Below are 15,674 nucleotides of genomic sequence, written 5' to 3' on the forward strand. Positions count from 1 at the left end.
TGATGCTACACATGTTCATAATGTGAGTACCAAAAGATGTAAAGTTGATAATGATAGTCCCACATATTTGTGGCACTGCCGCCTTGGTCACATAGGTGTCAAACGCATGAAGAAGCTCCATGCTGATGGACTTTTAGAGTCTCTTGATTATGAATCATTTGACACGTGCGAACCATGCCTCATGGGTAAAATGACCAAGACTCCGTTCTCAGGAACAATGGAGCGAGCAACCAACTTATTGGAAATCATACATACTGATGTGTGCGGTCCAATGAGTGTTGAGGCTCGCGGTGGCTATCGTTATGTTCTCACCCTCACTGATGATTTGAGTAGATATGGGTATGCCTACTTAATGAAACACAAGTCTGAAACCTTCGAAAAGTTCAAGGAATTTCAGAGTGAGGTTGAAAATCAACTTGACAGGAAAATCAAGTTTCTACGATCGGATCGTGGAGGAGAATACTTGAGTCACGAGTTTGGCACACACTTAAGAAAATGTGGAATAGTTTCACAACTCACGCCGCCTGGAACACCTCAGCGTAACGGTGTGTCCGAACGTCGTAATCGCACTCTATTCGATATGGTGCGATCTATGATGTCTCTTACCGATTTACCGCTATCTTTTTGGGGCTATGCTTTAGAGACTGCCGCATTCACTTTAAATAGGGCTCCGTTGAAATCCGTTGAGACGACACCGTTTGAATTATGGTTTGGGAAGAAACCTAAGTTGTCGTTTCTAAAAGTTTGGGGATGCGATGCTTATGTCAAGAAACTTCAACCTGAGAAGCTCGAACCCAAGTCGTAAAAATGCGTCTTCATAGGATACCCTAAAGAAACTGTTGGGTATACCTTCTACCTCAGATCCGAAGGCAAGATCTTTGTTGCCAGAAATGGATCCTTTCTAGAGAAGGAGTTTCTCTCGAAAGAAGTAAGTGGGAGGAAAGTAGAGCTTGATGAAGTATTACCTCTTGAACCGGCAAATGGCGCAACTCAAGAAAATGTTCCTGAGGTGCCTGCACCGACTAGAGAGGAAGTTAATGATAATGATCAAGATACTTCTGATCAAGCTCCTACTGAGATTCGAAGGTCCACAAGGACACGTTCCGCACCAGAGTGGTACGGCAACCCTGTCTTGGAAATCATGTTGTTAGACAACGGTGAACCTTCGAACTATGAAGAAGTGATGGCGGGCCCGGATTCCGACAAATGGCTAGAAGCCATGAAATCCGAGATAGGATCCATGTATGAAAATGAAGTATGGACTTTGACTGACTTGCCCGTTGAACGGCGAGCCATAGAAAATAAATGGATCTTTGAGAAGAAGACAGACACGGATGGTAATGTGACCATCTATAAAGCTCGACTTGTCGCTAAGGGTTATTGACAAGTTCAAGGGGTTGACTACGATGAGACTTTCTCACCGGTAGCGAAGCTAAAGTCCGTCCGAATCATGTTAGCAATTGCCGCATTCTACGATTATGAGATATGGCAAATGGACGTCAAAACGGCATTCCTTAATGGTTTCCTTAAGGAAGAATTGTATATGATGCAGCCGGAAGGTTTTGTCGATCCTAAGAATGCTGACAAGGTGTGCAAGCTCCAGCGCTCGATTTATGGGCTGGTGCAAGCATCTCGGAGTTGGAACATTTGCTTTTATGAGATGATCAAAGTGTTTGGGTTTACGCAGACTTATGGAGAAGCCTGCGTTTACAAGAAAGTGAGTGGGAGCTCTGTAGCATTTCTCATATTATATGTAGATGACATACTATTGATGGGAAATGATATAGAACTCTTGGACAGCATCAAGGCCTACTTGAATAAGAGTTTTTCAATGAAGGACCTTGGAGAAGCTGCTTATATATTAGGCATCAAAATCTATAGAGATAGATCGAGACGCCTCATAGGTCTTTCACAAAGCACATACCTTGATAAGATATTGAAGAAGTTCAATATGGATCAGTCTAAGAAGGGGTTTTTGCCTGTGTTACAAGGTATGAAATTGAGCTCAGCTCAATGTCCGACCACGGCAGAAGATATAGAAGAGATGAGTGTCATCCCCTATGCCTCAGCCATAGGTTCTATTATGTATGCCATGCTGTGTACCAGACCTGATGTAAACCTTGCCGTAAGTTTGGTAGGAAGGTACCAAAGTAATCCCGGCAAGGAACACTGGACAGCGGTCAAGAATATCCTGAAGTACCTGAAAAGGACTAAGGAAATGTTTCTCGTTTATGGAGGTGACGAAGAGCTCGTCGTAAAGGGTTACGTCGACGCTAGCTTCGACACAGATCTGGATGACTCTAAGTCACAAACCGGATACGTGTATATTTTGAATGGTGGGGCAGTAAGCTGGTGCAGTTGCAAGCAAAGCGTCGTGGCGGGATCTACATGTGAAGCGGAGTACATGGCAGCCTCGGAGGCAGCACATGAAGCAATATGGGTGAAGGAGTTCATCACCGACCTAGGAGTCATACCCAATGCGTCGGGGCCAATCAAACTCTTTTGTGACAACACTGGAGCTATTGCACTTGCCAAGGAGCCCAGGTTTCACAAGAAGACAAGGCACATCAAGCGTCGCTTCAACTCCATTCGTGAAAATGTTCAAGATGGAGAAATAGAGATTTGTAAAGTGCATACGGACCTGAATGTAGCAGATCCGTTGACTAAACCTCTCCCTAGAGCAAAACATGATCAACACCAGAATTCCATGGGTGTTCGATTCATCACAATGTAACTAGATTATTGACTCTAGTGCAAGTGGGAGACTGTTGGAAATATGCCCTAGAGGCAATAATAAAAGCATTATTATTATATTTCCTTGTTCATGATAATTGTCTTTATTCATGCTATAATTGTATTATCCGGAAATCGTAATACATGTGTGAATAACAGACACCAACATGTCCCTAGTAAGCCTCTAGTTGACTAGCTCGTTGATCAACAGATAGTCATGGTTTCCTGACTATGGACATTGGATGTCATTGATAACGAGATCACATCATTAGGAGAATGATGTGATGGACGAGACCCAATCCTAAACATAGCACAAGATCGTATAGTTCGTTTGCTAGAGTTTTTCCAATGTCAAGTATCTTTTCCTTAGACCATGAGATCGTGTAACTCCCGGATACCGTAGGAGTGCTTTGGGTATACCAAACGTCACAACGTAACTGGGTGACTATAAAGGTAGACTACGGGTACCTCCGAAAGTGTCTGTTGGGTTGACATGTATCAAAACTGGGATTTGTCACTCCGTATGACGGAGAGGTATCACCGGGCCCACTCGGTAATGCATCATCATAATGAGCTCAAGGTGACCAAGTGTCTGGTCACGGGATCATGCATTACGGTACGAGTAAAGTGACTTGCCGGTAACGAGATTGAACGAGGTATTGGGATACCGACGATCGAATCTCGGGCAAGTAACATATCGATTGACAAAGGGAATTGCATACGGGGTTGATTGAATCCTCGACATCGTGGTTCATCCGATGAGATCATCATGGAGCATGTGGGAGCCAACATGGGTATCCAGATTCCGCTGTTGGTTATTGACCGGAGAGTCATCTCGGTCATGTCTGCTTGTCTCCCGAACCCGTAGGGTCTACACACTTAAGGTTCGGTGACGCTAGGGTTGTGAAGATAAGTATATGCAGTAACCCGAATGTTGTTAGGAGTCCCGGATGAGATCCCGGACGTCACGAGGAGTTCCGGAATGGTCCGGAGGTAAAGAATTATATATAGGAAGTGCTGTTTCGGCCATCGGGACAAGTTACGGGGTCACCGGTATTGTACCGGGACCACCGGAAGGGTCCCGAGGGTCCACCGGGTGGGGCCACCTATCCCGGGGGGCCCCATGGGCTGAAGTGGGAGGGAACCCAGCCCATAGTGGGCTGGGGCGCCACCCCCCAAGGGCCCATGCGGCTAGGGTTGGGGAAACCCTAAAGGGGGGCGCCCCCTTGCCTTGGGGGGCAAGCCCCCCACCCTAGGCCGCCGCCCCCCCCCTAGTAGATGCCATCTACTAGGGCCGGCGCCCCCCCCCATGGCACCCCTATATATAGTGGGGGAGAGGAGGGACTTCATACTTGAACTTTGGCGCCTCCCTCTCTCCCCGTTACGTCTCTCTCTCGTATTATAGGCGAAGCCCTGCTACTGTGACGCCCTGCATCCACCACCACGCCGTCGTGCTGCTGGATCTTCATCAACCTCTCCTTCCCCCTTGCTGGATCAAGAAGGAGGAGACGTCTCCCGTCCCGTACGTGTGTTGAACGCGGAGGTGCTGTCCGTTCGGCGCTTGGTCATCGGTGATTTGGATCACGTCGTGTACGACTACATCATCACCGTTCTTTGAACGCTTCCGCACGCGATCTACAAAGGTATGTAGATGCATCTGATGACTCGTTGCTAGATGAACTCCTAGATAGATCTTGGTGAAACGAGTAGGAAAATTTTTGTTTTCTGCAACTTTCCCCAATAAAGGATACAAAGAAGAAGGCGGCTGATCGGCTCACCGGCATGTGTTTTATGGCTCATGAGGCTGATGAGGAGAACGACAACACGGATGAGGTACAAATGTCTTATGATGAATTATATGCTGAGCATGTGAAAGTTGAAAATCTGTTTTTAACGCAAGCAAAAGTCCTTAAAAAATGCACGCGCACCATAAATGATAATCTTGCTCAAATTGATTCTCTCACACTAGAAATAACTACTCTGAAGGATGCTACTGCTAGTGTGCCTTCTCATGATATTGATGATTGTGCTGGATGTGATGTGTTGCGTGCTGAATTAGAACTTGCTAGGAATACTCATGCTAGTATGTCACAACTGCTTGAATCTGCTAGAAATGAACTTGCTGATGTTAAATTGAGCCCTTGCTCCCTTTGTGTTGAAAATACACCTACGTCTGTTCCTAAAGTTGCAGACTGTGCCTTCCCAAACTGTGATAAATTAAATGCTAGAATTAAGAATCTCGAACAGACACTTTTTGATGCAGAGAATCCTCCCTCTTGTTTGAAGTGCAAATACTTTGATGATAGAGTTAAAAAGTTGAATCAAATGATCCTAGATGTGCGTGCTCCTGGAAATTGTGTAAATTGTCCTAAACTCAAAGAAGAAGTTGAGGAACTAGGAGCTCATCTCAGTGAAATCTATAAGAAATATGATCTTGTTAAAGCTTCAAATTCAAAGAAACCTACTGATTCTTGTGATGCTTCTTCTAGTTCTGTTACTACTTGTACTTTCTGTACCATACTTGAGAATGATCTTGTTGCTATGCATGAAGCATTTCGGGTCAGGTTTGGCAAGGGTGTAGCAAATCCTGTGAGTGTAGATTTGTGTCTCTTGTGAGGGATTAAAACTTGAGATTCAGGCCTACAAGGATAGATATGGGAGAGCTGTGAGGGTGTCCTCCTTAAAAGAGTGTTTATCGTGTGCTTCCTATGCAAAAGAAGTAGCTTACCTCAAGACGATCCTAGAAAAGCTCTCAAGTGGTGAGAAAAGATTAAACATGATTTTAGACAAGTCAAAGGTGAGTAAAGGTCTAGGAACAACCCTCCAGAACCCATAGGCATTCGAAGTGATGGAGCTATCTTGGTCCGTGAGGATGAGAGAGCGACAGTTTTTCAGTCTGGGGGACTTTTGCCCACGAGTCGAAATGACAAGGGTACTTCTCCTTCCACTGGTTCTCTTGCTGAAAAAGAGAGAATAGTTTACCAGTGCACCTATTGCCACAAGTCTAGACACCTTGCTGAGTTTTGCTTCAAAAAACTTAGAGATGAACGTAGATCTCGTGTTCGTGCACTTAGGGGCATGCAACGACAGGCTCGTGCGCTGCATGTTTCTAACACACATGGTCAGAGTGAGTACCTGCATGGCTCGGGTAGGAGAGACTATTTTAAATCCAACGAGACTGCTTCCAGAGCCCGATTTACTAGGGGTAGAGGTCAACAAAATTGTAGGTATCAAGATGGCCTTGCATTGCATGCTAATAACACATGTATTTTTGCTCCTGCAAAGGGAGTGACCCAGTACTGGATTAAAAAATGTTTACTTACTAATCCCAGTACTGAGTCACTTCGTTGTCGCTCTTTTGTGTAGGTTGGTTTTGAGGGTTTGGCAAACAAGTGGCTTATTGACTCTGGGTGTTCACGCCACATGACTGGTGATACTAAATGGTTCGCCTCCCTCTGCAAAGCGTTTGGTGATGAAAAGATCACTTTTGGGAATGATGCACAGGGTTGCATTGTGGCCAAAGGAACAGTGCGAGTCAACAAGAACTGTCTTCTCAAGGATGTAGCCCTTGTAAGTAAGTTGAGTTATAATTTGATTTCAGTTTCACAACTTCTTGATGAGGGTTTTGAGGTTCGTTTCAAGAAATCTGCTTCTCGTGTTCTTGACTCTACTGGTGATCTTGTCTTTGGTATTTCTCGTGTTGGTAAAATCTTTGGTGCTGATTTTGGAGTGCTTTTGTCCTCTGGTCCACGATGTTTTGTCGCCTCTTTGAACATGAGCGAGTTTCAGTTGTGGCATCGTCGTTTGGGGCATGTTGGTTTTGATCATCTGACGCGAATTGGCAGCCTTGATCTTTTGCGAGGTTTGCCTAAGCTCAAAGCCACCAAGGATATTGTGTGTGCCCCATGCCGACATGGAAAGCAAGTCTCTGCTTCTCACCCTCCAATCAATCTGGTGAACACAACCAGACCCGCCCAATTGCTACATATGGACACAGTTGGTCCATCTCGGGTCCGGTCAGCTGGTGGGAAGTGGTACGTGCTTGTCATCGTAGATGATTTTTCTCGATACTCTTGGGTTTTCTTTATGGAGCATTAATCTAAAGCATTCAATCATTTTCATGATTTGGCTTTAAGGCTATTCAATGTATTTCCTGGTGAGATGAAAACTGTTCGTAGTGATAATGGTTTGGAGTTCAAAAATTCTTCCTTTGCTGATTTCCTTGCCGAGAGAGGAATTGAGCACCAATTTTCGTCTCCTCGCACGCCTCAACAAAATGGTGTTGTGGAAAGGAAAAATAGAACTCTTGTGGAGATGGCAAGGACCATGCTCGATGAATTTGGCACACCATGGCGTTATTGGGCTGAAGCCATTAGTACAGCTTGCTATGTGTCAAATCGTGTTTTTCTGCAGAGTTCTTTGAAAGTGACCTCTTATGAGTTGAGATTTGGTAGAAAGCCTAATATTTCTCATTTGCGGGTGTTTGGTTGCAAGTGTTTTATCCTAAAGAAGGGCCTTCTCGACAAGTTTGAGTCGCGCACTTCTGATGGTATCTTTCTTGGTTACCCTGCTCACATGAAGGGCTATCGTGTTTTAAATTTAGAATCTAACCTTGTGGTAGAGACTTGCGATGTAACTTTTGATGAGGCTAGCCCAGCTAGACCCGAGTTTTCAGGTACACCACAAGTTTCCGAAACCTTATTCGTTGAAGAAGATAATGAGGATGGTGTGGGACAAGCCCCCATATCTCTTGCACCTGCCGCAGAACCTGCTACCACTTCTGTTCCAGTGGAAGATGGCCCTGTACCTAGTACTTCATCTACAACATCCGTACCCTCAACATCGATGACTCCTGATCCTACCTCCACTTCAGCTGAGGTAGAGGCTACCACGACTACTTCCTCACCTGCTTCTGACGTCCTTCAGGGATCTCTACGTCTTCATCATGCTCACCCACCAGATCTGATCATCGGCAACATCTCTGAGCGTACATTGCGCTCTAGGTCCACTCATTTCTCAGACTTTGCACATACTGCATTTGTTGCATCTTTTGAGCCCCGAGATGTTAGCCATGCATTAGAAGATGAAAACTGGATAAGGGCAATGCATGAGGAGTTAGAAAACTTTGAGAGGAACAAGGTCTGGCAACTTGTAAAACCCCCGTTTGACCAGAGTATAAATGTCATTGGAACCAAGTGGGTTTTCAAAAATAAACAGGGAGAGGGCGGCCAAGTTGTTCACAACAAGGCTCGCCTAGTTGCTCAAGGTTATTCTCAAATTCAGGGTTTTGATTTTGACGAGACCTTTGCACCTGTTGCACGGTTGGAGGCGATACGTATTTTACTTGCTTACTCTGCTTCCAAGGGTTTTAAGTTATTTCAAATGGATGTCAAAAGTGCTTTTCTAAATGGTTTCATTGATGAAGAAGTTTATGTAAAACAGCCCCCTGGTTTTGAAAATGATAAGCTCCCAAACCATGTCTATAAATTGCAGAAAGCTCTTTATGGTCTTAAGCAAGCCCCTAGAGCTTGGTATGATAGACTCAAAGGGTTTTTGATCAAGAAAGGTTTTAAAATGGGTGAAGCTGATAAGACCTTGTTCACTCTTAGGCATCATAATGAACTACTCTTAGTGCAAATTTACGTAGATGATATCATCTTCGGTGGATCGTCTAATGCTCTTTGTGCTAAGTTTTCCAAAGACATGAGTGATGAATTTGAGATGTCCATGATGGGTGAGCTGTCCTTCTTTCTTGGACTGCAAATCAAGCAAACAAAGCAGGGCACCTTTGTATATCAAGGCAAGTACACGAAGGACATGTTAAAGAAGTTTGGGATGAGCGATTCCAAGCCACTCCATACCCCAATGTCCACTGCCACAATACTTGATGTAGATGAAAATGGTGAGGTAGTGGACCAGCGAGAATACAGAAGCATGATTGGCTCACTACTGTACTTGACTGCAACGAGGCCAGACATACAATTTGCAGTGTGTCTGTGTGCTCGTTTTCAGGCTTCCCCAAGAGACTCCCACAAGCAAGCCGTCAAACGCATTTTAAGGTACCTCCAAGGAACACCTGATTTTGGCCTATGGTTTTCTAGTTCTTCTGGTTTAGGAGTTAGGGGGTTCGCAGATTCAGACTTTGGTGGGTGTAGAATAGACCGCAAGAGCACTTCTGGCACTTGTCACTTTCTAGGTACTTCCCTTATTTCTTGGTCTTCTAGGAAGCAATCTAGTGTAGCACAGAGCACAGCCGAGGCAGAGTATGTAGCAGCTGCGAGCAGTTGTAGTCAGATTCTTTGGATCTCATCTACTTTACAGGATTTTGGGATTTTCATTTCTTCTGTTCCACTTTTCTGCGATAACACTAGTGCGATAAGTATTGCTAAGAATCCAGTCCAACACTCTAGAACTAAACACATTGAACTGCGCTACCACTTCATAAGAGACCATGTGGAGAAAGGTGATATAGAGCTCCTGTATGTTGAAACTGAGCATCGCCTTGCTGATATTTTTACCAAACCTTTGGATGTTAGTCGTTTTGCTTCTTTGCGGGGAGATTTGGGGGTCGTCGGCCCCTATGGGATCTTGTGAAGGGGGAGTTTGTGTTTTTTTCTTCTTTTGTTCATATGTATCATATTGCACCTTGCATCATATGTAAGATACCTTTGAGCTTTGATGATTCTTTTGTTGAAGAAATGTTCATAATGAAGTTGCTCTTGGCCATGTTATGCTTATTGTCTAGCTCATCCTGTCATGGTTTGCCATATATGGATAACCCTTTGCATGCTAGTTTTAATTGGAAATGAAGTTGAACTAAATAAACATGTTGACCATATGATGAGTTCTATGCTAGTTGATCACCTTGACTTGAGAATCTACTTGTGCTTTGTATTGCAACTCTGATCTATGTTTTGGCTAGCTAGTTTGGACTCCATTTGATATCACACCTGGAACCACTAGAGACTTGTTTTGCTTAGACCTATGTGGCTCGGGTCGGATATGGTCTACTGTCTTGTCAAGTCCCTAGTCTTGCTTTCATGAGTTACTTTTTATCTGCATTTTTTGTGAAGAATCACTCAAGATACCTGCTCGTGCAGGAGGTGGTATTTTTCTTGTGCCTATTCCATACTTTCTTAATCAAACCACTCAAGGTACCTGCTCGTGCAGGAGGTGGTACTTTGCTTGTGACTTAACATAAAATCAAAATCAAATCACTCAAGGTATCTGCTCATGCAGGAGGTGGTACTTTGCTTGTGCCTTTTCATAAAATTTCTAAGTGCATCATTTTGTGCTGACTTAATTACTCAAGGTGCCTGCTCGTGCAGGAGGTGGCACTTTGCTTGTGAGATGGTCAGCACAACGAGAAGGTTCCATTTTTGATCGGGTGTGCCTCCTAGTCATTGGTTAGCGCTAGGTTGCAATGCCTTGCAACGTTTAGTCTCTTTTCCATGTGTTTGCCTACATAAGAACTCATCATGTGTGAAAACTGAAGTTACTAAGAACTTGAATGTCTTGCTGCATCTAGCTCAAGGATTTTCTCTATACGTCTTAGTATGACTAGATGAGCTCTTACTTATCATGGCCTAGTAGCATTTCTATCTCATGTGCTTCAACTGAATAATCTTCAATGCTCGTACAATTGCATAAATTCCACTTCATGCATACATGCTCTATCTTGATGTTTTCTCATATGCATAAATTGAGGGGGAGGGATCTCCCTTGATGCTTATAGTGCCAAAGGGGGAGAAATAGGACAGTGCATATGTTGCAAATTGAGTTTCAGTATGTACACAAGTTGAGGGGGAGTCAGGGGGAGCCATTGATATTAATTTTTTTCTCTTGGTTCTTTCCCTTGTGAACTTGTGAAAACAAGGTTGATTTCTCTCTGATGAGTTTTTGTTGAAAGTGAAGCTTTGGATCCGGGTGTTAGCTTCACTCCACTTTGTCCACTTGGTAATGTCTACAAATTTTTTTTCTTTGGGACCAAGTGTGTTTTTGCAACTTTCCTTCTCTCTGTTAAAACTAAAACTCTATTTTTTCTTGCTGAGAGTTGGGTTGGCAATATAAACATCAAGGGGGAGATTGTGAGTCCATGTGGTGATACCCTTAATTTTGTGATGATTATATTGCCAATGCTTTTGCTCGCTTTGAGAGTTATTTTAATGAAGTTTGAAAATCACAGTTTGTCGGATCAAGGACGTGATCTATTTGATGTGACTTATCTGGATGGTGTTGATTGTATTAAACTGTTAATTTGGATTGACTTGGATCAAGCTCAGGAAGTTTGTGCTCGCAATAGTTGCTTGTTTCCATTGTGTGCAGGTTCCAGTGAGTGCGGCGGTAGTCGACAACGAGGATGGTTGGCATAAGGCTTGAAGAGCTAAGATGTGACCATGGACGCTGTGCGGGATCGTGCGGCTCAAAGCAACGCACAAGTTTTGGACAAGGACTATATGGAGGCAAAGGAGAAGACCATGTCAAGTGAAGGTTATTTTGGTATGTTTACCAAAATCCACTAACAAGCAAACTAAGAGAGTGATTGTGGTGTTGCTTAAGAGTGGAAAATGTTATTTACAAGTGGCTAAGTAAAATGGCTATTTCTTTTAGTGTTTTGGGCTTGGCCCATTCGGTGGGAACCATGGCCCATTCAATGGCGGTGGAAGGCTGATCCAGCCTTATATATGAGATGCTAGGTTTTCCCTTGTGGGCACGAACAGAGGAGCCGCCGCTACGAGGAGAAAAACAGAGCAGCCACCGCACATTTGAGATAGAGCTTCCTGTGTGGGATTTAGCTTATGTGAGAGAGGCTTGTAACTCTAGAAATCTGAGAAATAAATCCTCAAATTGTTCCTAGCCTTACTATTGTCGAGGTCTGCTGTTTGTCCTTGCAAATCTCGTTTTTCTATTGTACTAATTTTGTCCCTGTGATTCCTTGACTATAATGGGGTTTCCTTGATGGAAAATCATGTCTAAATTCATGTGCATCCATCCCTAGCTTTGAATCTGGTTGTTATTCATTTATTCATGGGTTCTTGAGGATGGCGCAGGAGTTTATCTTTCGTGATTTATTTTGTGCGAGTTCATACTGAGTTCTTCCCCTGTTTTTGATTCAATTTGAGGTCGCAGTAGTTTCTAGGGAAGTTCTTATATGCGTGGTGGAAGGGAAGAGCACCTGCTGTTCTCTGTCTCGCCGCCGGGAGCGACCGTCTTAGGATTCGGTTTATCCTCTTCTAGCTGTTGTGTGACTTCCAAATAGCAGAATTGGTTTGTGCAATTTTGCAGAGGTATAATCGTGGTTTTCAGTTGTTGGTAGTCTTGCAGCTCTATGCGCTACAGGTGACTAGAGTTCCTGACAAGTGAAATCAGCTCCAGGCAGTGTAGTTCTTCTCCATTGAAAAAGTTTCTGCTAGTACGTGCACGTTAAGTACTAGTGTCTTGTGCTAGTGCGTGTTACTCTTTTGGGTTAAGTAGCTCCCATTTGATTAGCCTATAACCTTGCCGTGTAACCTCTTGGTCTAATTAAGCACTAATTTTCCTAGTACACTTTTCCGGTGCTTATTATTCTTTGAGCTCTCAAGTCAAGATTTGAGTATTGTTGGACTAGTTCCAGTCTGTTTTGACAGGCATATTTTGTTTCCGCCGCGTATTCCTTTATTCCGAGCATCATAGTTTTTCCGTAACTATCATGCAAAATTGAAGAGGTTAAATTTTTCAAGGTCGCCATTCAACCCCCCTTTTGACTCCCGGCATTCGATCCTACAGAGCGGCGAGACACAAGGCTATCAATGAAGGTATATTTCAAAGCCCGCAAACAGTACATTCCTTGATAAACAGATTCATTGACGAGCTAGATGCGATCAATGAAAACCATCCAAATCAAAGGCATGGGTCAATGGTCATGACCCAGCACATGTGTCCAAAGGCTCCACCATCGGGTTTTACAAAAATACATGTCGACATCGACGTCAAAAGGGGGAGGGGAGGAGCAGCAACAGCAGTTTGCAGGGACAATACTGACGCATACTCGGGCAATTCTGTACTCGTGATATGAGGAGTTGATGATCCACCAACACTAGAGGTGATTGCGTGCCAGGAGGCAATTGCACTAGCAGAAGATCTCCACGTCCAACATTTTATCATCGCATCAGACGCAAATAAAGTGATTGAAGATATCTGCAAGGGCAGTCGAGGCAACTATGGAGCTATCATTAGCAAGATTAGACTTCAAGCGGTTTTATTTCAATATAATTTTTATTTTCGTAGGTTGTGCTTCCAATTTGGATGCACATAATTTAGCCAAGCTCTCTCTCTAGGTTAGGGGCGTCATGTCAGGCTTGGCCAACCTCATGACCTGAACTGTATCCCACAGACCGTGGTTTTGACAAATAAGAACTTGGTTTACCCCTAAAAAATCAATTGGGACGCAATATTCGCAGATTAGCTCAACTGTTGACTGTTTTGCCACTCTAAAAACATGAATCTGAAAAATTCGTAAAAAGCATAAAATTTGAAAAAATCACATATTTGAAAAAACCATTGATTTTTTTAAATTCATCAATTTTGAAAAAAAATATTGATTTTGAAAAAAGATCATCGATTTGAAAACAAATTCATTGAATTTGAAAAAAACATGAAATTTGGACAAAGTTCATCGGTTTTTTAGAAGATTCATCGATTTTGAAAAAAAGGTTAATCAAATTTGAAAAAACTTCATCGAATTTCAATAAAAAATTGTCAAACTGAAAAAAATCATGTATTTTTTAAAACAAAATTTTAAATTTCATCATGTTTTTTTAAAAAACATTGATTCTTATAAGAAAAAGTTCACGAATTTTCAAAAATGAAACAGGAAAACTGAAAACGAAAAATAAAAAATACAAGAAAAAGAAAAAGAAAAAGAAAAGACAAGAAAAGAAATAATGAAGGTAGTAAATAGACACATTCCGTTGCGTAGCCTGGTGGCTACCGTGCTACTACTTGTAGACTCTCTCGTCTTCAAGCCGAGTAATACTCGCGCTTGTTTTTTGGCCCAGCAGGAAAGGGTGTGGGCCCATTTGCAAAGTATACGATAACGGGCGCCTTAAGGACCATATAAGAAATGCCATAAGCGAGATAGAGAGGGGTGCGTCTATAACTCGCTTCTCGCGAGTCCGAAGGAAGACTCGCCTGAAGTGAGGCGCCATATGCTCCGGCAATGGCGCAGAGCGCCACAGCGTCATTTTTTCCACGTTTTTTTCTTTTTGTTTATATTTTCGAATATTCTAAATAAATAAATTGCAAAAAAACACCCTACAGAAAACATTTAACAAAATGTTTAACCAGATATTTTAAAAAATTTAGATATGTATAGAGAAAATGTTTCTCATGTATACAAAAATGTATACAGAAACTGCACAAATTGTGTGAAAAACTTGATCTTGTACTTAAAAAAAGTTAAATCCAAGCATTTGTAAAAAAATGTTTAACAAGTATTTGAAGAAAACTGTTAAACAAACATTTGAACAATGTTAAATTTGTACAAAAAAATGTTGACTATGTTTAAAAAAATGTTAACTTTTACTCCCTCTGTCCCAAAATAAGTGTCTTAAGCTTAGTACAACTTTGTACTAAAGCTAGTACAAAGTCGAGACATTTATTTTAGGACAGAGGGAGTATTTGAGAAATGTTAATCAAGCATTTGAAAAAACGATAAATGTGTATAGAAAAAAATGGTGACCACATATTAAGAGATGTAGGTCTGCTACTTGAAAAATGTTAGTCAAGCATTTGAAAACAATATTAAATGTGCAAATTATAAATGTGGACCATATATTAAAATCATAGATTTGGTGTTTTAAAAATGTTACTCAAGCATAGGAGAAATGTTAAATATGTATAGAAAAAAAATTTGGCCATGTATTTTAAAAATGTAGAGGTATTTGGAAAATATTACTGAACCATTTTAAAAATGTATAACATGTATACAAAAAATGTTGACCGTGTATTAAAAAAATTGTTAATCTTCTATTTAAATTTTTAATCAATGATTTGAAAAATGTTTATCAAGCAGTTAAAAAATGTTAAATGTATACTGAAAAATGTTGACCTTATATTAAATAAATATTTATCTTGTATTTGCAAAATATTAGAAGGATATAGATAAATGTATTAGATATATACGAAAATGTATATAGAAAAACAATGAAAACCTAAGGGAATACAAAAGATAACCAATGAAAATGAGAATAAAACAAAACCAAAAAAATTAAAGAAAAGAAAAACTAGTGAAAAAGAAAAGGAAACTAAGAAAAATATAGGAAATAAAAAACCTGAGTAGAAACAGAGATAAAAAGAGATAAAAACTGGTGTAAAACAATAACAAAAAAACTCCCAGAAAACCAGTGGAAACCCGGCTCTATTTCTTTAACAAGGTTGTGACCTACTAATTAAACACAAACTGAATGGTGGGTGGGTGGCTAGAAGTGCAACACTGCAGCTAGGAGATCGAGGGATTATTCCCGTGTGCGACCCTTTTCCTCGGTATTTCTTTTAGCGCGAAATGGGTCTGCCTGCAATTGTAGAGGCTTCAGCAAGACTAGAGCAAAACTTGCTATAAGTGAGATATAGCCTTTGCGGATAGAGAGTGCACGTTTGTGGGCTCATAGCATCCTGAACCAATATTCAATTAGGGTGCGCATGTGGCCCAACGTAGCGTGGTACGGGCCCTATTTATATACATTTACTCCTAGACCCGCGGAGTATCTTCATTTTGCGGTGATATTGGAGACTATGAGAAGTTGAGTATCTTCTTTCTGAAGACATGGTGAAGTGGAGCGTTCCGTGGGATGCCCGCATCACTTAGAGCTCCTGGACAATGCCCGCGTGCATCAAACAAGGGACGTGTTTGCACATGGCGTGCATGGGCCGCCCTCATTGGGCCGTCGGCCGATTAATGCCGC

The 15,674-nt window shown here is 42.1% G+C and overlaps 1 protein-coding gene across 1 annotated transcript; it reads left to right on the forward strand.

Annotated features, from left to right (window-relative positions):
• The first annotated feature begins 4,515 nt into the window (after positions 1 to 4,515).
• Positions 4,516 to 11,068, forward strand: LOC147991199 (uncharacterized). The gene is made up of 6 exons (XM_087538567.1): positions 4,516 to 5,322; positions 5,372 to 5,530; positions 6,100 to 6,627; positions 7,147 to 8,640; positions 8,746 to 8,825; positions 11,059 to 11,068. Exons 1-6 carry the CDS (start codon positions 4,516 to 4,518, stop codon positions 11,066 to 11,068), a joined length of 3,078 nt encoding a protein of 1,025 aa, XP_087394693.1.
• Positions 11,069 to 15,674: the final 4,606 nt, after the last annotated feature.

The sequence above is a fragment of the Triticum urartu genome, chromosome 1A (assembly GCF_056163025.1).
Source record: "Triticum urartu cultivar PI428250 chromosome 1A, HENAU_Tu73, whole genome shotgun sequence".
Classification (NCBI taxonomy): domain Eukaryota; kingdom Viridiplantae; phylum Streptophyta; class Magnoliopsida; order Poales; family Poaceae; genus Triticum; species Triticum urartu.

What these genes read in the sequence shown, in the direction of transcription:
- LOC147991199 (XM_087538567.1), top strand. Translation starts at nt 4,516, where the DNA reads ATGTGTTTTATGGCTCATGAGGCTGATGAGGAGAACGACAACACGGAT. An exon ending in TCAAAGCCACCAAGGATATT is followed by an intron (nt 6,628 to 7,146) that starts GTGTGTGCCCCA and finishes GTTTTTCTGCAG; the next exon opens with AGTTCTTTGAAAGTGACCTC. An exon ending in ATGTAGATGAAAATGGTGAG is followed by an intron (nt 8,641 to 8,745) that starts GTAGTGGACCAG and finishes GCTCGTTTTCAG; the next exon opens with GCTTCCCCAAGAGACTCCCA.